Source organism: Nycticebus coucang, chromosome 21 (assembly GCF_027406575.1).
Source record: "Nycticebus coucang isolate mNycCou1 chromosome 21, mNycCou1.pri, whole genome shotgun sequence".
Classification (NCBI taxonomy): Eukaryota; Metazoa; Chordata; class Mammalia; order Primates; family Lorisidae; genus Nycticebus; species Nycticebus coucang.
The window spans coordinates 38272076-38295221 of NC_069800.1; the positions used below are offsets into that span (position 1 = coordinate 38272076).

Sequence of the window (23146 nt, forward strand, 5' to 3'; positions counted from 1 at the left end):
TTCTTCTGTATATGATAATTGTGGTGGACCAAGCATTACTAAACTCAAAGTTCTTGTTTCAGTCATGAGAGGCAGCCCCAGTGGTCTTCTTCTTCTTCTTCTTTTTTTAACATAGAAAAATGCATAGACACACAAATGTTCACTTGAGACCAAAATTAGCCCATGTATTTTAATATATCAGAGGAAGACAAAGAATTCAAGCCTGATTAAGAGAATCTTCTATACGCTTCTGTCTACATACACATCTCTAGTTGTAAGGCAAACTGTCTTGGCTCTGGTTGTGGTAGAAGTGATTATGTCCATCCCTACCATCATCCAATCTCTAAAAGAATTGTCCTGTTGAAATTACATCTGTAGAATTAGCTCTGTGGATATTGTTTACAGCAATATTTCTTCTTGTCCCATAACCAGAAGTAAATATTAATTAACATGAACAATGCCCATGTCAGAGAAAATGGTGGGTGAAGAAACGGTTTCATCTACACTATTTTTTGTGGTCTCATGTGGATCATATGTCACCATATCATTCAATCCAGGTTCTGCAGCACCAGTATAAAATTCCAAATAGCTATAATCAAATCTGTCCTCCTTGTCAGCTTTGATAGGAAGCGGTGGCTGTCGAGTGACATCAAATAATAGTTCTATGTGGATGCAGCATGACATCTTGTTCCTACAAAGAAGTATGTACCTTTCAGTATCAAAACATCGTACTCTGCAGTGTCCTAAATTATTCTTCCAGCACTTCTGGGGTCCAAAGATAGCTGCAAGGAACAAAAAATTAGGTCAAATATTTAACTCTAGCATCAACAAATCAACTTTCATTTAAAAATTTACTACTACTACCACTGCCATCAAGATTAATATGATGGCAAATACTAAAAGCCGTTGAAAGAGATGAACAAGAAAGCAGTAAAAATTACGACATGCCAAACAAAGAAATTGGGTGGAAGGAAGGGGTGGGAGAAAGAGAGAAATACAAAGAAAGACAGAGAGGGCAGACATATTTAGAGTGGATATTAAGCCTAAATAAAAGAATGAAATGAGCTAACAGGTTACATAGGAGGCACAAATAGTTTCAGGAAAGAAGCAACAAATAGTCTGTGTTGAGGAAACTGCTTAGTGTATTTATGAGACTTGAGGAAATCCGACAAACAGGAAGTGCAATGTGCAAAGAGCAAAAAATCCTGAGATGAAATGAGCTTAAAATAGCAGGGCCATATTTACCAGTCCCTTGGGGGACTAACTGCTTTAAAAAAAAATATATATATATATATATAATGTAAGCTCATTGAATCACTTATGTTTTAGATTAATTAGGATTCCAAGTGAAGATTAGGGAGAGAAAGAGTGCAAGAGGGTTGTTCTTCTCTTTCTCCCCCCACAACCCAGATAAGTCATAATGGTGGCTGGAACTGAGGCTGTGAGAATTATTGTAGACAGAATAGGACAGATTTAAGACCTTGACTATTTGGATAGAACAGGTCAGAAGAAAATAGATAACTCAAAGTGAATTTCTAGATTTCTAAATTAAAGTAGAGGTGGTAAGAGATACTCGACAATTACAGAATAGTAAAAATAGAGGAAAGAACAAGGTTTGAGGGAAAAGGAGGGCTTCTGAGGTCAGCTCAAGGATTCATTTGGGGGACATTCCAAGGAAGTCAAGAAGGCAGTTGGATACGCCTGTATAATCTCAGAAGAGAACTTTTGACTCTAGATATAAATTTGGAATCAAAGCTACAGAAATGAAGGAATATATGAGAAAAAAGAGGGCCAGAATTAAATTTTGGTGAGTTTTAATATTTAGAGATAAGAATACTTTATAAAAACTATCAGATGAGTCAGAGAAGTCTCACTCTGTCGTCCTGGGTAGAGTGCTGTGGCATCATCGCAGCTCACAGCAACCTCAAACTCTGGGGCTTGATCAAACCTTTTGCCTCAGCCTCCTGAGTAGTAGTTCATGCCACTGTGCCCGCTTGGTTTTTTTATTTTTAGTGGAGATGGGATCTTGCTGAGACTGGTCTTGAACTCCTAAGCTCAATAATCCACCCGCCTTGGCCTCCCAGACTGCTAGGATTACAGGCATGAGCCACCAAGCCTGGCAACCACCTCAAGATTTCGAATCACCTTGTTCTGTTTCTCACATGCATCACTTCCTACTTCTTTTAAATTATTTTCCCCAGACTTAAAATTAGGCTATAGCCACACACTCATCCTGTGCCCTTCCTATGGTGCAAGTGCCATTCTAGGCCCTTAAGATATGTCTGTGAACTAGATGTACACAGTCACACTGGAAATTACTTTCTGATAGAGAAGGGCAGGCAATGACAAACATATTAGGCCAGTGAGGTGGCTCACACCTGTAATCCTATCACTCTGGGAGACCAAGGTGGGTGGATCACTTGAGTTCTGGAGTTCAATACCAGTCTGAGCAAGAGTAAGACCCCATCTCTACTAAAAAAATAGAAAATCCAGCTGAGTAACATGGCAGGCACCTATAGTCCCAGCTACCTAGGAGACTTAGGCAAGAGGATATCTTTAGCCCAAGAGTTTGAGGTTGCTGTGAGCTATGACACCATGACACTCAACCCCAGGACTACGAGAGTAAGAATCTTCTAAAAAAAAAAAAAAAAAAGTACATTATTTTGTATATGAGAAGGTGATAAATGGCTCGCAGAAAAAAGGAAGAATAGATTTAAGGATAATTGAAATATCATAGGGGCAGACTGCAGTTTATTAAATAGGAATTTGCATGGGTGACAATTAACTTGAAGGAAGCAACGGAATTAGTCATACGTATCTGAGGCAAGTGCCTTCTAAGCACAGGAAACGAACAGAGCTCTATGTGTTGAGTAGGTCTAGCATGTTTGAGGAGCAGCACTGTAGCCCCTGTGGCTGTAAGTGGAGTTAACAGGGATTATGATGGTACTGGAGGAGGTGAGACAGGTCATAAGGGCCAGATTCTGGAGGGCCAGGTGGGTCACTTAGAGGACTCTGGTTATTGCTCTGAGGGAAGAGGGGGCCATCGCAGAGTTTTGAGCAGAAAAAGCACATGACCTGACTTCCAGTGTAAGTGAAAAATACACTCCGCTGACTTGCCAGTAGACTGTAGTAGGTTAGAATAGAAGGATGGAGACCATGAGGAAGCCACAGCAGTAACACCAATGGTGACTTGAATCAGAGTGGTAACAGTGGAAGTAGCCAGAGAGTTGAATTCTGGAATAATCTGTAGATAGATGTAATAGACTTCCTGATAGGTAGGGGTGTCACAGAAATAGAAATATCAAAGGTAATTTCAAGGATTTGGCTTAAGCAAGAGAATGATGGCAACTGGTCATAATCCGTAACTTAATGTATTTTTTTTCTTAGAGTGACAAATCATTTATTCAATGTTCCTCAGACTGGGGCTATTATGATATTAGGACATCACCAATATCTTGAAATCCTAAAATTAGAATATGTGAACAGCTGTATGTTTCCAGGTAGAGGAGCCATCTGGTCAAAATATTATCTCATATGTGAATTCTCTCAAAAACATACCAGGCATAGGACCAGTTACCATCAACCTAAATAGACGTATCTATTGATAGCAGTCCACTGACAGTTTGGCTTGGTACGAAACTGCTTCACAAACCATCAGGTGCTATCTTACCTGAAAACACATAAAGTCCAGACAGACTAAAGAGCTAAATTTTAAGACAGAATCTATAGAATAAAATTAAAGTCTATAAATCAATAGGAATTAAAACTAACCCTCCAAAATAAAAGGGAAAACTAGACAAAAATACAATGTGCAGAAAAGTTAAAATATGCAGTCAATGCATGTTTGAAATTTGGCTTCTCTGTTAATCAAAGATGTAAGTAAAAATTAAACATTTAGATATAATATTTCATCAACAGGACTTGTATATATTCAGAAATTGATTAGACATTAAGAATACAGGAAAAAGTTTATTTCTAGGAATTATACATTGTAGGACTTATGTATAAGAAAGTTTATAATAGCTATCCTTGTATACAACATATTGATATATGCAAAAACAACGTGGATAGTTTATGCAGTGTCCATTCTATGAAATTTTACACAACCATTGAAAATATAGTTATTGAAAAATGTTTAGAAGATAAGAAAATACTAATGGTGTAATATAGAAAAGTTATAAGAAGGCACATTTTTATTCAAGAAAATTAAGAAAGCGCAACAGAGCAAGAATTTTTTTACTTCTTTACAGTTTTATAACCTTGCAAATTTTCAACAAATATAGTAGTTTATAATCAGAAATGAATTTTGATATTAATTCGGTAATCACTTATTGTGTCAGTATGAGAATCAAGATACTAGATATAGGCCTATTTATATCCATTTAAGCATAATATAACACTTCCAAATTTGACAAGTCAATTTTCTTAGTACATAAAGATAAATAAGTAATTCAGAAAGGTATATTCAAACTCATTTATCATTAAAATGCCATGAATTCAAACAAATCACCATTTTCACATATCAGATAAACTGGAAGATTTATGGTCTGATGTGAGAGAATGTGTTTGACAATCTGTGTGGGTGGGTGTGTACAGATGTAAATAGAAAGACATATGTTTGTTTACATTTTTAGCTGAATTGTGATAATTAAAGACCTGTTTTTCTGCAGTAATGGAGCAATTAAATATAGTGAAAAGATTCGTTCTTGCCCCTCAATGTTTTATATATCAATTATTAATAAAAATAATGAACTAGGTTTATGTGTTGATAAGACATATTGCTAACATATTGCAGAACAGTCCACATGGTTCATTTACAATTGAATTTTTGAAAATCTGAAAGGTACACGCATGTAAATATACAGAACTGTATCTGCTGGGATATCTAAGAAATTGATAACATTGATCAGTTTTGAAGATGAAGACTGAAGAACTGGTATTGCTAGGCAAGAAAATACCTTTCCTTAAACCCATATAAACCTATTAATTGCTTGATACATAAATCAATTTCAAGTATTATTTTTAATAAAAAGTAAACAATTTAAAAAGTGACTTTATAAAAATAATGAGAACAAGTGGATCATATTCATCTAAAGGGAGAAACTTACCACTGGTCACTAGTCTTTCTACACCACCTTTACTCCACTTATCCCCATTTCCACCTTAAACTTACTTGTCACTTTTTCCGCATGATAGCTCTACAGAATCTACACACTGTTGATGGACTTGTTTGTCATGTCTAAGAACATGAAAACTAGGCCCTCCTTCTGAAGGGTTTTTAAAACAAAGAATAATTCAAGAGAGTAGACACAGTTGAACTAATAGGAAACAAAAATGAATTGAGACCATAAAATGATTAAAATAGAAGTGGAATGAGGCTGAACTAACATTGAATTTACATAGGGAGACAGAGTGATCCAGAGCACTGAGCAGATTTTTGTCTTTGGAGAAATATTGCAGAGGACACCCCAGCTTGCTAGGTGCCCCCAACAGAAAAAATCCCAGAGAGTGAGGGAATGGAGCTGCCAAAATAAGAGCATTTCTGCTCCTCCTTATTGGCCCAAGGCTTTTCCTATAGATGCTCCCCCTTCAATATACCTGGGGATCCCATCACCCCTACTTTATGGGGTTCCATTAAATTACCTTCATCCAGTTGGACTAGTAACCCACAGATAATGAAGGCCAACATCATTGGAGTCATGGCCCCTAGGAGAGTGGAAGCTCTATGTCCTGAGCAATCCAGAACACTTTGCACAGTTAAGACGCTAAGTGGTCACCTTTTCTAGTCTATCATGGGTGATGAACCAGCAAGGGGGGAGAATGTCATGCCACCTAGATCACCAGACCATTAATTTGCAGGGAGCATGCTGCAGTAATGGCTAGTTCTAGAAATTATTAGAGGAAATTGAGGCTTTATGAAATAACCCATAATCCCATAGAACTGTAGGGTATGATGGAAAGAAAACACCCAGAAGGAAGTCTTTCTTAACTCTAGATGGGGTGACTTGTTTCCCCTCTGTCTGTATGCAGCACCTTGTACATACCCAGTGATAGCTGAGTAGTGTGTAAATGTACCACTTGTGGCAGGCCAATAGCTTATGATATCCAGCAGAGTATTCACCTTTTCTCTGAGTGACTGCCCCAATATGAATCTCTGTGAAACAAGAAACATACTTTTGAAAATTGTTAAGTTTCCCATCAACTCAGGAATGGATTAACAAATTGTGGTGTGCACACCATGGAATGAATATTATTCAGCCACAAAAAAGATGGTGACTTCCCATCTTTTGTAGTATCCGGGATGAGTTTATACATTCTTCTTAGTAAAGTATCACAAGAACGGAAAAGCAATTGTCCAATGTACTCAATACTAATATGAAGCCAGTAGATGACCTGATGCATGCCCACATAGGAGAAAAATTCATTTCAATTCAAGTTAGGGTGTTAGGGTGCTCTTACTAAATGGGCATGGGGTGGGGGTGTTTGGAATACCTTTTGTGTGGGGGACATAACCACAAGAGGGATTCTACCTACAAAATCAAATATTTTGACCTGGTTGTTTGTACCGTCACATTAACCTGAAGTAAATTTTAAAAAGTTGTTAATTTCAAAGGGACTCCATTGAATGTGAGACAGAAGGGATTTGGAGGGAAAATAGGTTTTATTGATGCTCTTTCTTTCCACACGCTACCACTTCTTTCCCCCCATTCAGAGATATAAATAAGAAAAAAAATTTGAGATAGAAGAAACATTTTAAAAGTAGAGAGAGAGAGGTTTAATGTAAAATTGTTCCTCCTGCCAAAGGAGGGAAATATAGGAGACGTTTTTTTTTTAATTGATCAGCACTTTATCTCCTGAAGGAGTTTGCTAAGCTGCATTTCTCTCAGAAGTGTTTCATACCATTAGATCCCAAGGAAAGCGAGAAAAAACTTGCTTAAAATTCAGGGCCATGTATTTTTGCAGGAAACAATACAGACTTCCCCCCTAATACATGTTCAGTGTTGTTGAGTTTTGTTTTTTTATTCTGAAGTATAAGGAATCCATAAGTTCTCATCTGCTGGAGATGTAGTTGGTGAAGTTGGAGAAGTGAGTTGAAAAAGTAGAAAAGCATATAAGGGTAAATCAGGAGCTTGATCAAGAATTTTCTATGGAGAAGAGAAAAGTGATTCTGCAATTGAGAGACGCAAGATGAACTGCCAAAGTCAGAGTTCATAGAGAGGGTGTCAGAAAAGTCCATGGCAGCATGTGGGTTCTCATGGACCACCCAAACGTCACCTACTCGAGATAGTATTAAATACCACCAACTCCATGAGAATGGTTTGCAAGGACAATGGTCACGGAGCCTTCCTTCTGTGAACTGGCCCAGACAAGTCAGAGATGGATACCCCACTTCTGAACATCTGCTTTTGTTTTGCACACATTCTCTGCCCTGCCATTGGTGGAAAAGTAGATGAGGAGTAGTAGGGGTGTGATAAAGTAACATAAAGACACGGGGGAGCTGTGTGGTGTTTACTAAAATCTGTGTTGGCCGGGTGCAGTGGCTCATGCCTGTAATCCTAGCACTCTGGGTGGCAGAGGCAGGTGGATCTCCTGAGCTCACTGGTTCAAGACCAGCTTGAGCCAGAGCAGCATGACCCCATCTCTAAAAAAAAAAGCTGGATGTTGTAGTGGGCACCTGTAGTACCAGCTACTCGGGAGGCTGAGGCAAGAGAATCGCTTGAACCCGAGAGTTTGAGGTTGCTGTGAGCTGTGATGCCTTGGCACTCTACTTAGGGCAACAAAGTGAGAGTCTGTCTCAAAAAAAAAAAAATAATAATAAATAAATAAATAAAATTTGTGCCACTAAGAAAAAAAATTTTTTTTGAAAGAGTCTCACTTTGTTGCCCTCGATAGAGTGCAGTGGCATCACAGCTCACAGCAATCTCCAGCTCTTGGGCTTAGGCGATTCTCTTGCCTCAACCTCCCGAGTAGCTGGAATTACAGGTGCCCGACACAACGCCTGGCTATTTTGTTGTTGTTGTTGCAGTTTGGCCAGGGCCAGGTTTGAACCTGCTACCCTTGGAATATGGGGCCAGCGCCCTACGCACTAAGCCACAGGCGCCACCCAAGAAAATAATTCTTAATGACTCTTAGTCATCTCTCCCCCAAATCAGTGGAAATGACTGACTCTCCTTGAAGACATTAATGGAAATAGAGGGTCAGGGCCTAGAAAAGTAGATTCGGTTATAAAATAGATTTTATAGTTGTACAGGTTGCATCTGTTTTACTATTCCTGCACTTCTCCTTATGTGAAATTTCTATATTTTAATTGAAATTTTAAAATTTTATCACTCTTCCTCACTAACCTGTAGTATGTACATCTCTCTATGTGCTCTAATCAGATTAGAGGCACACACTAAATATTAAATGAAAACGTTGCTTTTTATCTGAAGTTATATATGTACATACGTATATCTTATTATCAATGTCCTTGAAAAGACCATTTAAATAGCCTTAGAATGGATATCAACTGCATAGCATACAATGGATGTCCAGCAAGCATCCAGCCATACATGGCTGGATATTTTATGGACAGAAAATTTCTGTGGCTTAGTCTGGCATCCCTGTTAATCACAAAATTCTTCTTATTGAGGCTGAGCATAATTTCAGAATCCTTCCTAGGAAAGTTGACATCTTCATGATCTATGACCTTAGCCCAAACTCAACTCCATAAATGGGAGGATAGAGGCTGAGATAAGGGTCTCAGTATGATCCTCTACTGTGATCCAAGTTGTCTACATGAGTTGTCTACTGCCAGAGAGACAAGCTAATTATAGCTCCTCATTCAAGTGCAGTTGTATTTTTGATGAAATGACTTCTTTCCTTTGGGTAAATGTCCAGTAGAGGGATTGCCAGATCAAAAAGTGGGTCTACTTTTAGTTCTTCTAGGAATCTTTGCACACTATTTCCCATAGAGGTTATACTAATTTGAAGTTGCACCAACCAACAGTGTATAAGCATTCCTTTCTCTCTAAATCCATGCCAGCATTTACTATTTCTGGGCTTTTTAATAAATGCCATTCTAACTGGGATAAGGTGATATTGTGGTTTTAATTTGCATTTCCCTGATGATTAGAGATGTTGAGCATTTTTCACATTTATTGGCCATTTACCTTTCTTCTTTAGAGAAGCTTCTGTTCTTGTCTTTTGCCTACTTTTTTTTTTTTGCAGTTTTTGGCCGGGGCTGGGTTTGAACCCGCCACCTCTGGCATATGGGACTGCCGCCCTACTCCTTTGAGCCACAGGCGCCACCCTTGCCTACTTTTTAATAGGGTTGTTTGTTTTTTTCTTGCTGATTTGCTAGAGTTCTTTGCAAACTCTGATTATTAGTCTTTTATCAGATATGTAGTTTGCGAATATTTTCTCCCATTCCATAGGTTGTCTATTTGCTCTGTTGATTGTTTCCTTAGCTGTGCAGAAGATTTTTAGTGTAATCAAATGGAATTTATCAATTTTTGATGTTGCCATAATTGCCATTGAGGTCTTTTTTTTTTTTAAATAAATTCTTTGTTTAGACCCATATCTAAAGAGTTTTTCTTACATTTTCCTTTAGAATTCTTCTGGATTCGTGCCTTAGATCTAAGTCTTTTATACATTTTGAGTTAATTTTCATAAGTGGTGAGAGGTAGAGGTCCTGTTCCATTTTCTACATGTGGCTATCCAATTTTCCCAGCACCTACTGATTAGGGCTTCTTTACCCCAGTACACATTGTTGTCTGTCAATGATCAGTTGGTTGTAGGTGGATGGGTTTATATAGAGCTTCTCCGTTCTGTTCTATTGGTCTATCTCTCTCGCTTTCTCTTACCAAAATCATGCTGTTTTGATTACTAGCCTCGAGGTATAGTTTGAGGTCTGATAATGTGATGCCTCCAGATTTGTCCTTTTTGCTTAAGATTGCTTTAGCTATTTGGTCTCTTTACTGGTTCCAAAGAAAGCATAGAATTATTATTTTTTAGACCTATGAAGTGTGACTATGGTAACTTCAGGGGGATTGCATTGAATTTATAAGTCACTTTGAGTAGCATGGACATTTTAACAACGTTGAGTCTATCTATCCATGAGCATGGTATGTTTTCAATTTGTTTATCCTCTGTGATTTCTTTCATCAGAGTTTCTTATTTCTTTCTCCTTGTAGTAATCTTTTGCCTCCTTTGTGAAGTATATTCCTAAGTATTTTTTGTAGCTTTTGTGAATGGTATTGAGTCGTTGATTTGACTCTTGGCTTGACTATTATTAGTATATAGAAACGCTACTGATTTACGTAAATTGATTTTTGTATCCTGAGACTTTGCTGAATTTACATTTCAATGCCAGGAGATTCTTGGTGGAATCTTTGGGGTTTTGTACAAGATTACCTTGGCAGCAAAGAGTGATAGTTTGATCTTCTCTTTCCTGATTTGTCACATTTAATATTATTCTCTTGCCTGATTGCCCTGGCTAAGACTTCCAACACTATGTTAAATAAGAATGGCAATGGGCATCCTTTTCTTGTTCCAGTTCTTAGGGGGCATGCTTTCAACTTTCCCCATTCAGTATGATGTTTGTTATGGGTTTGTCATATATGACTTTTATTTTTTATTTTATTTTATTTTTTTTGGCCGGGGCTAGGCTCGAACCTGCCACCTCTGGCATATGGGACCGGCGCCCTACTCCTCGAGCCACAGGCACCCCCCAAGATTCAATTTTTTTTTTTTTTTTGGCTGGGGCTAGGTTTGAACCCGCCACCTCCGGCATATGGGACCGGCACCCTACTCCTTGAGCCACAGGCGCCGCCCCATATATGGCTTTTATAACTCTGAGGTATGTTCTTTCTATGTCTAGTTTGTTGAAGATTTTTATCATGAAAGCATTCTGGACTTTGCCAAATGCTTTTTCTGCATCTATTGAGATGATCATATGATCTTTGTTTTTGCTTTTATTTATGTGATGAATCACAATTATTGATTTACGTATGTTGAAGCACCCTTGTATCCTGAGGATGAAGCCCACTTCATCTTCATGGATTATTATTAATTTTTTTAACATGCTGCTCAGTTTGATTTGGTAGTATTTTATTCAGGATTTTTGCATCTACATTCACAAGGGATATTGTTCTGTAGTTTTGTTGTTGTTGTTGTTGTATCCTTTTTTGGATTTCATATCAAGGTGATACTGGCTTCACAGAATGAGAGGGGAGGATTCCCTCTTTCTCAATACTATAAAGTAATTTTTGTATTATGGGTACCAGGTCTTCTTTGTAGGTCTGATAGAATTAAGCTGTAGATCCATCTGGCCCAGGGTTGTTGTTGTTAAGAGATTTTTAATTTTTTTATTACTGATTTGATCTTACGTGTTCATCGTTGATCTGCTCAGGTGTTCTATTTCTTCCTGACTGAGTCTTGGGAGGTAGTGTGTTTCCAGGAATTTTTCATTACTTTTATATTCTCTAGTTTATGCACATAGAGATTTGCATATTATTTATGGATGATATTTTGTATTTCTGCAGTATCAGTTGTAATATCATCTTTTTCATTTTCGATGATCTTATTTGGGTCATTTCTATTCCATTATTGGTTAATTTATGAAGAGGTATGTCAATTTTATTTATCTTTTCAAAGAAGCAACTTTTATTTCATTAATTCTTTGTATTTTTTTCTAATTCATTTAGTTCTGCTCTGAACCTTCATTATTTCTATTCTTTTACTGTCTTTGGTTTGTTCTTTCTTTTCTAGTCTTTCAGCTGTGACACTAGGTTGTTAATTTGTGATCTTTCTGTCTTTTTGATGTAGGCATTTAAAGTTATGAATTTTCCCCTGAGGAACGGTTTTATTGTGTTCCAAAAATTTTGATAGGTTATGTCCACTTTGTTGGTCAGATCAGATAATTTTTTATTTCCATTTAATTTAATTTTGACACCATAATAGTCAAACAGCAGGTTGTTTAATTTTCATGACTTTGTGTAGGTTTCAGTGTTTCTTTCATGATTGAGTCATAGTTTTATTCTACAGTGGTCTGAGAAGGTACATGGTATGATTTCAATTCTTAAAATTTTTTTGAGACCTGTTTTGTGGCCTAAGATATGATCAATCTTGGAGAATGTCACATGTGCTGCTAACAATGTGTGTTTTATAGTTTTGGAGGTAGAATGTTCTGTAAATGCCTGTTAGGTCTGTTTGATTTAAAGTTTGGTTTAAGTCCATAATTTCTTCATTTATTTTTCTATTTTGATGATTTGTAGAACTCTGACAGGAGGCTGTTGAAGTCCCTGGCAAGAACAATGATGCTATTTATTCCTTTGCTTAGCTGTAGTATGATTTGCTTTGTATAGCTGGGAGCTCCTGTGTTGCATGCATATATGTTTATTGTTATATCTTCTTGTTGAATTTCTCCCTTTACTACTATCTAATGACTTTATTATTTATTATCTAATGACTACTATCTCATGTCTTTATTTATGTTTGTTGGCTTAAAGTCAATTTTATCTTATAGGAAAATGGGATTACCTACTCTCTTTTGATTTCCATTTCCATAGAATATTTTCCCCCATACTTTCACACTGAGTCTGTATGTGTCCTTGTGTTTTAGATGTGTTTCCTGGAGAAAGCTGATACTTGGGTTGTGTTTTTTCATCCATTCAGCCAGCCTGTGTCTTTTGAGAGGAGAATTCATTCTATTCACATTGATTGATAGCATTGATATGTGGAGTGTTGGTTTGTTGATCTTGTTGTATAGTCCCTTATTGCTTTTTTTTTTTTTTTTAAACCTCTTGTCTACTGTTTTATATGAGTTGTGAGTTTGGGGGCTTTTTAAGGTGAATTTACAGTAGTGAGTATCTGTTGTTCTGATTTGCGTATAGTGCTGTTCTGAGTATTTTGTGCAGAGCATGTCTGGTCATAGCAAACTCCCTCGGTGTCTGCTTGAAATGAAAACATTTAATTGCTTTGTCTTTTGTGAAACTTAGTTTTGCAGGATACAAAATTCTTGACTGGCAGTTGTTCAGTTTAAGTCAATTGAAAATGGGGCCCCAAGCCCTTCTGGCTTGTAAGAAGGTTGACTTCTTCTGCTGAGAAGTCTGTAGTTAGCCTGATGGATTTTCTTTTGTAGGTTATTTTATGCTTTCATCTTGCTACTTGCAGAATTTTCTCCTTCATTTTGACTTTTGCAAATTTGATTTCTACGTGTCTTGGAGATGACCTATTTGCCATGAATATTCCTGGTGTTCAATGTCCATCTTACATCTGTATGTCTGAATTCCTAGTGATGCCCAGGAAATTTTCTTCATTGATTTTCTCAAATAGGTTTTCCATGCTGTTAGCTCCTTTGTCTTCACCCTCGGGCACATCAATAATTCATAGTTAGTTCATTTCATATATTTCCATCTCTTTCTCTTGGTGATTGTTTAGACTTTTATATACTCTTCTCTGCTGAGTTATCTCAAGAGTGCTGTCTGCAAGTTCTGAGATTCCTTCTTATCCTTGGTTTATCCTGTTATTAAGGCTTTTGACTGAATTTTTAAATTTCATAAATGACTCATTCATTTCTTTAAGTTATATGATATCCTTTCTTATGTTGTCTAGCTCTCTAGTAATGCTTTCATTTTTAATTAATTTTTTGAAATCTTTTCTAAGCTTTTTTTGTTGGCTTTCAGCTTTCTCTTCAATTCTAATCATCTTATTTGGCATCCATATTCTAAATTACATTTCTATCATTTCAGTAATTTCTTTGTGGGTGGAATCCACTACTGTACCTCATAAAATCATAAAAGAGACTTAATATCCAAAGTAATCCTAAGCAAAAGAGAAAAGAAATTGTCACTCACTCCCAGAATAGGAAGAACTCTAGCAATGGCTCTACTTTCAAGATGGTGCAAAGGAGTGTCTAGCACCACAGCCTGGAGACAGGAGGGCAGAGCCCAAGGTTGGATCTTTCTCTGGAGGTAGCTTAGCCTGGGAACTGTGAGAAGTTCCTTCAATTTGGGCTCAGAGCCTTTGAGTACTGCAGGAGTCTTCGGTAGCAAAGGCTGCACTTATCTGCAAGGTGATAAGGGCTGCTGAGGTCTTCTTGCCTAACTTTTTTCCCATAGAGGGAAGTATCTCCTGGTTCAGAGCTGATCTCAATTGAGGGTATGGTACTGCAGGAATGTTTTCATTCCTTACCTATGTGGCCATCTGGGCTTTCTGTGCTCTATAGGGTTTATCCTGCTTCTTTGCTGTTCTCTAGTGATCTTCTTTAGTTATTTTAGTCAAAATATAGTTGTTTATTTGTTGTTTGGGGTTTTTTTCACAGGGGGAGGAAGAATGCTAGGAACTTCTTATCAGCCATTTCATTGACATCCTATAAATTCTTAACTCGATTCTAAACTTCTCCTAAAGATATTTTGTTACTCATATCACTGTTAAATTGTGTTTCTGTGGAGGAGTAAGAGCTGGAACTCTCTATTCCACTATCTTCCTTATGTTACCATATCAAGCTAATGACTTTCTGATTGTTAAACTTTGGAGTTTACTTACCTGTGTTATTTATTTGCTGGCTTAAAAATGAGGGCAATAGGCAACTTGCATGGAAATACTTTTAACTCTGAATACATTCTCACCAACACTAATGACCATTTTTGTGTCCTTAAGAAGCTCTTGAATGTTTCAGGGGCTAAAAATTGAGGTTACCTGTTAAAATTCTTCAGCTGACTTAAATCAGTCATAGTGGCACTGATCACCTGACAGCAAAGCTCTTACTGTCTTCCATATCGGTAAACTGCTTGGGGGTGGGGGGAATGTTGTGAGTTTTTGTTTTTGTTTTTGTTTTGTTTTGTTTGGAGACATCTCAAAGAGAATTCTTCTTTGACTACCCTGCTCAAAACATACTGATTTTATTTCTTTTCGATACAGACCTAGAAGTGGAATTTCTCAATAATATGGTAGTTCTATTTTTAGGTTTTTGAAGAAACTCCATACTTAAATTTCTGCTTTCATGGACATGATGTGAACAAGAAGTTCCTCTCTTAATACCTGTGTGGTGCCATACAAGGCCTGGATATGCTTACAGGTTGCCAGCCAGCACAATTAGAGCATGATGTTCCAAGAAAGGGTCCATTAATTTGGTGTGCAGGGTGGGCCACCTTTCTTGGAGAACTTGATGTGCTGAGATCTACTGAGGCGTGAATGTGCTCTTGACATTCCCATTTGCCCACATACTTTACTTTTCAAATGAAGAAGGTGATGTCTCATAGACAAAAATAAACTTTCAGATTTGAAAGACCACTTAAACTATAAACCACAATTTCTCATCACATTTTAAATAAATTCCAAAGTCCTTAATAATATCCGACATGACGTAGCTCAGCCTGCCTCTGTGATTTCATTTTCTTTTATTCATTCACTCACTCTACTCCAGCCACACTAGACTTCTTGGTCTTCCTGGAATATCTACCACTTCTTCTTTAGGGACTTTGGTCTTGCTGTTCTCTTTCCCTAGAAGATTCTAGACACCTATATGGCTCAGTTCCTCAGTACATCTGGTCTACTCTATATCACTTCATCACAGAGTTCTTCTTTGACTACCCTGCTCAAAATAGCCATTTTTAAAATATTTTTTTAATAGTCTACAACAGAGACACACTAGCACTATTCCCTTTACTCTGCTTTATTTTTCTTTATAGCCCTTGTCACCATCTTATACTTGACATTATATGCTTGTTGTTGCTCTCCCTAATCAGAGATTAGGAGACAGAGGACTTTGCATTCTTCTCTTAGACTCACTGCCTAGAGTTGTGCCAGTATCCCCTGAGCCATAGTCAGTCAATTCTCCAGTCTCCCTGCAGAACCTAAGGGGAATAGTCATGCTGACTGAGTTTGCAGCATTAGGACACCAGGAGCCACCACCTCTCAAAGCAGTCCAATCCTGGTCCAGATGGTTCCAATCATCAGAGGTCTTTCTGATGAATCTAAACCTGCTCCCTGCAATTTCTAACCCAGCCTATTAGTTCTGCCCTGATGACAGAAAAATGATAAGTGCTTTGGGGACAGGTAACTAGACTTGAATTCATACTTCACTGTGTAGCCTGGAGCAAATCACAACTGCCTCTCAGGGCTCTTGTGGAGGAGGGTCATGTAGGTAAAGTTAGCATAGTTGCCACAGGGAGTGAATTCAGGGGGTGGAATTCCTAAAGAAAGTCCTTCCCAGATCCTGAGAAAAAAACAGATTTCCTGATCCCCTCAGGCCATGCCTGCTGACTGCCGGAAGGGATAGGAGAGTAGAACACAAACATTGGTCGCACCAAGAGGTGATAGAGGATGAGACAGTGGGCTCGCAGGTGGCTTCCTGATGGAGCCTGGGGAGTGCCTATGTCTATATCCTCTTTGCTGGGGAACCTCCAAGGAATATTTTGCTCTATGATTTGAGGGTAGAATTCAGGAAAGGCCCAGAAATGGCCAATATTAAGGATCTGGAGAAGGAAAAGAGGACAAAAATGTAGTTTAAAAGAATTGGACACCTAGATGGGTTATGAGAGGTCAAATTTGATTCTTTTTTGCTCATGGTAGAACCCCAGAAAGTTCCCTTCTGCTGTCTGAGCCTGCATTTTCTTAGCTGAGAAATGCCAATTCTAAGACTTACCAGGATATAAGTAAGTGCCAACATGCCTACGTGCTATTCATTCAACGTGCTTCAACATATGTCACTGCACACTCTGGACATAGAGAAATGACAGGTTATCCCTACCCTCAAGAGTCTCACTGTCTAGTAAAACTTTCTTTTGAGGGTATCAGTCTGGTAGGAAGGATGATCTAGGAAAACACCTAGGTCTGAGGCATCACGATGAACATGCAGAGAGAAAGAAGCAGAGAGGCCGTGAGAACATACTGGTGGACCTACGTGGAATGAACTACCAACAGGGAGAAACAGGAAAGCCTTCTTGGGGAGAGGGTTTGTCCTCTCCACAATGCCACAGGTCCTTTACCCTCCCAGAGGATGTCTAGAGCAGGACACTGAGCACTGGATGATGCAGCTCTGGTGATACAGAACTTACAGTGCTGAGCTGCAGGCTGATGCTCTGGGTGATGTAACACTCTGCCCTTCTCTAATTTGTTGTTTGTGACTCAAAGCTACCTGGGTCAATAAAATGCTGAGCACAGAGCCAGCTTCCCCAGCATGCTCGGTATGCAGCCTGATCGCTCCTCACCCTTCTCAGGAGACATTAAACTCTTGTTCCTGGCCTTAGCTGTCCTTGTGGTCCTGGCTCAGACTTCCCCAGGTAAACAGAACTGTGGAGAGGAGGGGAAAGGGAGTGAGAATGGGGTCCTACCCAGGGAATCATTGGAAAACTGAACATATGGAGGAAAGAGGTGAGCTAGATGAGCTCTGACAAAAACCATGTAATAATTATGCCCTCATAAAAGGGGCAGTCTGCCATCCCAGACCCATGATGGTGCTTCTCACTCAGGAACCTGGAGACTATCCACAAAGGCCAATGTGTTTTATCTGAAGTCCCTTCTATGGGCAGAAGCAGCCTCAGCACCCCCAGAGTCCTTAACACCTCTGGCCCAAATGTCAACACTTCCGTCCCAGGTGTCTGTCACCCCCACTCTCCAGTTGACACCCCCTCTTGCAATAACTAGTCTCATTATTTCATCTCTCCTTTGCTGTTTGGCTTTGAAACCACCTTTAAAGCAAGCAGAAGAAGCACTTTACTCTTTTCTTGGAATACGTGGTGAAAAATTTGTAGGTGGATATCAGATATCTACAGGTTTGTAAAAAATGAGTTCAAAACATGGAGCTGGGGTCACACCAAAAGATTCTGAATTTCAAATTGAACATGACCAAAGCTCTCTAATGATACCATAGCCTTCATGGCCAAGTGGTGAATAAGTTTCCAATGAAAAAATTTCCCCTATGGCTTCCTAGAGACTCTAAAATTTATCGCTTTCAATTACATGATTACTTTTTGGGTCACTGTTGTTGGAAGTCACATCTTCTCTTGGATCAGCTTTTCAAGCTGATAGTCTTTGCCCACTACTCAGCAGTTGTTCTAGAAGGAAAAGGAGGGTTTTGGGGATAACCCTGCGCTGTGGTTTGAGCTTGCCTTGAACTCTGATGAGGGCAGAGTAATAGAGGAGGAAGTCACATACCTGTGTGAGTGACACTTTGGAGAAGGGATCTGCATATTGACTCATGAGTAGATTAGAAAAGTAAGAATCAATATGGGTGATTTTTCTGGTCTGAACAGCCTGGTGAGAAGGCCATTAGGGATAATCTACCAGAAGGGGATTTGGGGGAAAAGATAAGTAGAAAGAATCTGTAATTTAAACTTAGTTTCATGATCTCTCCCCTGAACCCAATGTGCTGGGGAAGCTAGGTCTGCATTCTGCATTGACCCAGGTAGGGCTGAGTCCCAGACAATGAATCAGAGAAGGGCAGGGTATTACACCACCCTGGACATCGGCCTGCAACTCAGCATTGTATATTGACCATCCAATGTTTAGAGTCCTGCTCTAAAGAACAGTGCCTGGGATATAGTATGTGCTCAACAAATTCCTATGGGATAAGTAATGAGTGGAGAGAGAGGAAGCAGATGTTTGAGAGCTTTGGTGCACTCCTTGGCAAATACCTAGATTCAGAGAGGAGATAGAACTCAAGTAAGTGAGATTGTGAACAATGACAGATGAAAACATCACAAGCACAGGATAAAACTCAACTGGAGCTGGTTAGAGGATTGGACTTAACTATCTGTATCCACTTACATGTCATCACCAGCAGGAAGCATTCTGCATACAGTGATTTATAGCCTTTCAAAAAATGCCATTAAGGGTCAAAATCAATTATTTATCTCTAACCATTTTTACTACCACTATCACCAACATTCTTAGCATATAACAGTATTGACTTTTTTTCAAGTATTTATATACTCATCTCTGTTTATTTTGGTAGATGGATGGGCCAGAAAGTGCTCGTATGGAATGGGCAGATGCAGGAGACTATGCAAAGAATATGAGAAGAAGAAAGAAAAATGTGGGGGAAGCTATTTTTGCTGCGTGCATGCATACCATAAACTATCAGACTTTTGCAAGGACAAAGAGACAATGGGTGAGCTGCATATCTATTTGAGACTTCTAACTTTAGTATTTTAGTAGGCATTTTGAGTCAATTAAACGGATATCTGGGACACCTCCATGGAGCTTAGATCCCTATCGAGTCTTCACAGGGTCCAGTATAGAAAATATACTCATTTCCTTTATTAATATATCTCTCTAGCTTTCTATAGCCCAGCAATCTCTACATTGTCCCAAGATATGACTGATAATGGCTGTCCCATGGTAAGGAAATTTCATAGGTCTCACAGTAAGGAAATTTTATAGGATTTAGGTCTTGAATTCCTCAACCTCTGAGCAGGTGCTAGTAAGTCTCCAAATGTACACATTTTACAGGTTAATAACCAAGAGTCTTTAAAAAAAATTTTTTTTGGTGTGTTATTTAATTTATTTTTATTTTTTTATTGGCGATTGATATGAGGGTACAAATGTTTAGGTTACATTGTTTTCATTTCTAAGGTAAAGTTCAAGTTGTAGTTGAGCCCTTCACCCAGGGGGCTGCTGAACACCCTCACATTGTGCACAGTAGATGAGATCCCCCCAATCACCCTCCTTCTTTCCCCTTTCCTCTCTTTCCCCTCCCTTCCCCGTCACTAGACTATACTTGTGTTTTTCTTTTATGTGGGCTTATAGTTGTTTATACACTGGTTTTATATTAGAATTGAGTACACTGGATACTTGTTTTTCCAGTCTTATGATAGTTTACTAAGAAGAATGTGTTTTTAACTCCATCCAGGTAAACACAAAAGATGTAAAGTCTGCATCTTTTCTTATGGCTGAATGGTATACATATACAACAATTTATTAATCCATTCATGGATTGAGTCCATGTCTTAGCAATTGTGAATTGAGTTGCAATAAACATTCTAGTGTGATGTCCTTGTGGTAAAATGATTTTTTTTCTAGATAGATACTTAATAATGGGGATTGCAGGAACAAAGGAAAGGTCAACTTTTAGTTCTTTGAAATTACCCATATTTCTTTCAATGGAGGTTGTTTGCAATCTCATCAACAGTGCAAAAGTGTTTCCTTCTCTCCACATCCATTCCAGCATCTGTTGTTATATGTATACCATGGAATACTATGCAGCATTAAAAAATGGAGACTTTACCTCTTTATGTTTAGCCTTTGTTAGATTTTTTTTACTGAGTCATTTGTACATAGATCATGAATACATTTATGCCACCATGGCATTCAATGTGTTGATTATTTGTACAAATTGGAGTGTTTACATCCTACTAATTAACATAGCCTTCACCTCATTTACCCAATTACAGTGTTAAGACATTTGTGTTCTACACCTGATAGATCTAACTTGTATTTGCAATATTCTCCATAGGTGTGGTCCCCCAATAACCCTCCCTCTGTTAACCCACCCTCCTCCCTTTCCCTCCACCTCCCCTTCCATCCTTCATCCTAGGCTATAGTTGTGATTCATCTTTCATAAAGTGTGAGTGATAATAAATTGGTTTCATAGTAGTACTGAATACATTGGATATTTTTTTCCATTCCTGAGATACTTTACTAAGAAGAATATTTTCCAGTGCCATCCATGTAAACATAAAAGAAGTAAAGTCTCCATTTTTTAATGCTGCATAGTATTCCATGGTATACCTATACCATAATTTATTAAGCCTTTGTTAGATTTATAGCATGCAAATATCTTCTCTCATTCTGAAGGCTGTCTGTTTGCTTTAGTTGTGGTACAAATAGCTGTGCAGAAGCTTTTTAGCTTGATCATGTCCCATTTATTTATTTTCAGTGTAATAGCCATTCTTATCTAATGTCTCACTCTGGAGAATTGAAATAATGTAACCCTGAAGGCTTCCTTTTGCCTTTCAACTCAAGGCTCTGCCTTATGATCTCACTCTGGAAATCAATCTCTTACTTCAAGTTCCTAATCACACTGGGCTTTCCAAAGATTGCAGTGCCCTCTGACCAGGAGGCAACCACTCCTGTCCCTAACAGTTGGAAGGGAAAAATAGGGTTTTGGAGGGGGGGCGGGGTGGTTTGGTTTATTTGTTTTGTTTTTTAAAAAGCCTAACATTTACTGAGAATTTATTATGTGCAAAGTATCATCCTAGGTACTTTACACAAATAACCTCATTTGTCAAAACAATAGCTCTGTGAGATAGGAACTATGTCATATTATATCCCTTTGCCAGAAAAGGAAACTAAGTCATGAGAGTTTAAATGACTTGCCCTAAATGGCACAGTTAAGTTCAGCATCGGGACTTTGAACCCACAATGCCTGGGTTCAAACACTGTGCTTCCTCAGAGTGGAAAAAGATTGCTCCAGTAAGCAAAGTTTGACTTGACTTTTCCCACCCAGAACTAAACCCCTAAATAGGGAAGGCGTGGTGAAAGGAATATCTTTATGTGCCCTCTAGTGGCAAAATGTATCACGAACCCAGCTCTGACTGGTAACTAAGTACCAATAGAGATTATCCTAGGTTGCACTTATATGAGAAGCAGTTCCAATGTTGCAGACAGTCTCAGTTCAAAAGTGGATGCCTATGAAGTCTAAAGTTAAAAATTATCCCTAGCCCCCTGGAGAACACATCCTAAACTAAAGGCAAGGTACTGCGATTGTCACCATAATGGCAGCCACTAACTCTTCAAGTCATTTCTCAAGGGACATTCATATCAGTTCTTTCATTTTCCCTTAGTGTAATTCTATGAGGCAACATTCACGTCCTGACCTTAAAAGATGTCCTTGGGGCATCTGGAAAGTGGATCAGAGACTGAGTCTCAGATTCCCTAAGCACAGTGATTCCGATCAGTACTTCAACTTCAACCCAGACCACACCGATCAATGACTGCAGAAAATCCTTAGAAGGTAAGCATTCCCGAATGAAGAGCTTATATTACATATATTTTTGGTTAGAGAAATCATGCCCACAGATGGACCTAGGAGTCTTAGAGAGTTTTGTAAACATAATTCTAGGCCCATAATCCTAGAGAAGTGAAAGGGTACAGAGAAAATTCAGATGCACAAATAGGATATGGCTAAATCTTCCTACTACTCTGGGCCTCAGTTTGACCATCTTCAAAATGAAAGTGTTGAGTTGGATTATAAAATTCTTATACCTTCAACCCTTAAGGCCTTATTCATTCTTTAAGTTATGGTGAAAATCCACTCTCTACCTATGACTTCACAAGATGCTTAGAGAACGAAAGTATGGAGGACAAAGAGAGACACTGGGAAATAGGGAAGGTGGCCCTCCATCTGAGTACATAAACCACAGTCCTAAAATGCACCGTGGACACCTTCTTGTTCCCCCTTTCACACATTGTGTCAGCCACATAGACCTTCTGAATCTGCATCCATAGCACCTTGCTCTCCATCCCTGCCTCTACTATTTCTGTTCAGCCATACTCTCTCCTTTACCATTGCTATGGAAGGAATTTTGTTACCGTCCCCCTGGCCCCAAATATGTTGAGATCAGAGCCCTGATGACCTCAAAAAGTGATTATATTTGGAGATAGGATCTTTAAAGAGGTAATTAAGTTAAAATGAGGTCATTCTGGTGGGTCTTAATCCAATGTGACTGATGTCTGTGTAAAAAAAGATTAGGACTTAATCATTTTGCATATAATTATGATGCACAGGAAGAAGACTGTATTAAGACCCATGGAGACGATGGCCAAGGAGAGAAACCTCAGAAGAAACCAGTTCTATTGACACCTTGATCTCAGATTTTTAGCCTCCAGAATTGTGAGAAAATAAACTCTCGGTTGAGCTACCTGTGGTTGGCTCTTTGTGTGACGGCCCTGGCAGACTGATGCGGATCTGCTGCAGCATGTACAGCCTATTTGTCTCTTTTTCTGTCTTCCCAGCTTCAACTCACTCCAGTCTTTCCATACGGTTGTCAGAGGAACATCTCTGAAGTTCAGATTTGACAGTTTTATTTTTCTTCTCAAACCCTTCAAAATACAACCCTTACAGGATTCAATTCTAAACTTGCCATATGAAAAACCCCCGCCCACCTCATAGTTGCATCTGTGGCTCCTCCTCCCTTTCAATCCCCACTATAGAACTCACTATCAACCTGTACTCTTGGGA

At 38.6% G+C, this 23146-nt stretch overlaps 2 protein-coding genes across 2 annotated transcripts; one reads left to right on the forward strand and one right to left on the reverse strand.

The window, feature by feature from the left end:
• Positions 1-420: 420 nt before the first annotated feature.
• On the reverse strand, positions 421-5680 carry DEFB125 (defensin beta 125). Its single transcript, XM_053573745.1, has 2 exons — positions 5623-5680; positions 421-761 (listed from the first exon to the last, which is right to left on the reverse strand). Exons 1-2 carry the CDS (start codon positions 5678-5680, stop codon positions 421-423), a joined length of 399 nt encoding a protein of 132 aa, XP_053429720.1.
• An 11472-nt stretch (positions 5681-17152) lies between these two features.
• Positions 17153-22773, forward strand: DEFB115 (defensin beta 115). Its single transcript, XM_053573746.1, has 4 exons — positions 17153-17246; positions 18920-19075; positions 19244-19305; positions 22693-22773. The coding sequence occupies exons 1-4, from the start codon at positions 17153-17155 to the stop codon at positions 22771-22773; spliced, it is 393 nt and encodes a 130-aa protein (XP_053429721.1).
• The last annotated feature ends 373 nt before the right edge of the window (positions 22774-23146 follow it).

What these genes read in the sequence shown, in the direction of transcription:
- DEFB125 (XM_053573745.1), bottom strand. Translation starts at nt 5,680, where the DNA reads ATGACTCCAATGATGTTGGCCTTCATTATCTGTGGGTTACTAGTCCAA. An exon ending in ACTAGTCCAACTGGATGAAG is followed by an intron (nt 762 to 5,622) that starts GTAATTTAATGG and finishes TGTTCCTTGCAG; the next exon opens with CTATCTTTGGACCCCAGAAG.
- DEFB115 (XM_053573746.1), top strand. Translation starts at nt 17,153, where the DNA reads ATGCAGCCTGATCGCTCCTCACCCTTCTCAGGAGACATTAAACTCTTG. An exon ending in CCTGGCTCAGACTTCCCCAG is followed by an intron (nt 17,247 to 18,919) that starts GTAAACAGAACT and finishes TTATTTTGGTAG; the next exon opens with ATGGATGGGCCAGAAAGTGC. An exon ending in CAAGGACAAAGAGACAATGG is followed by an intron (nt 19,076 to 19,243) that starts GTGAGCTGCATA and finishes ATATCTCTCTAG; the next exon opens with CTTTCTATAGCCCAGCAATC.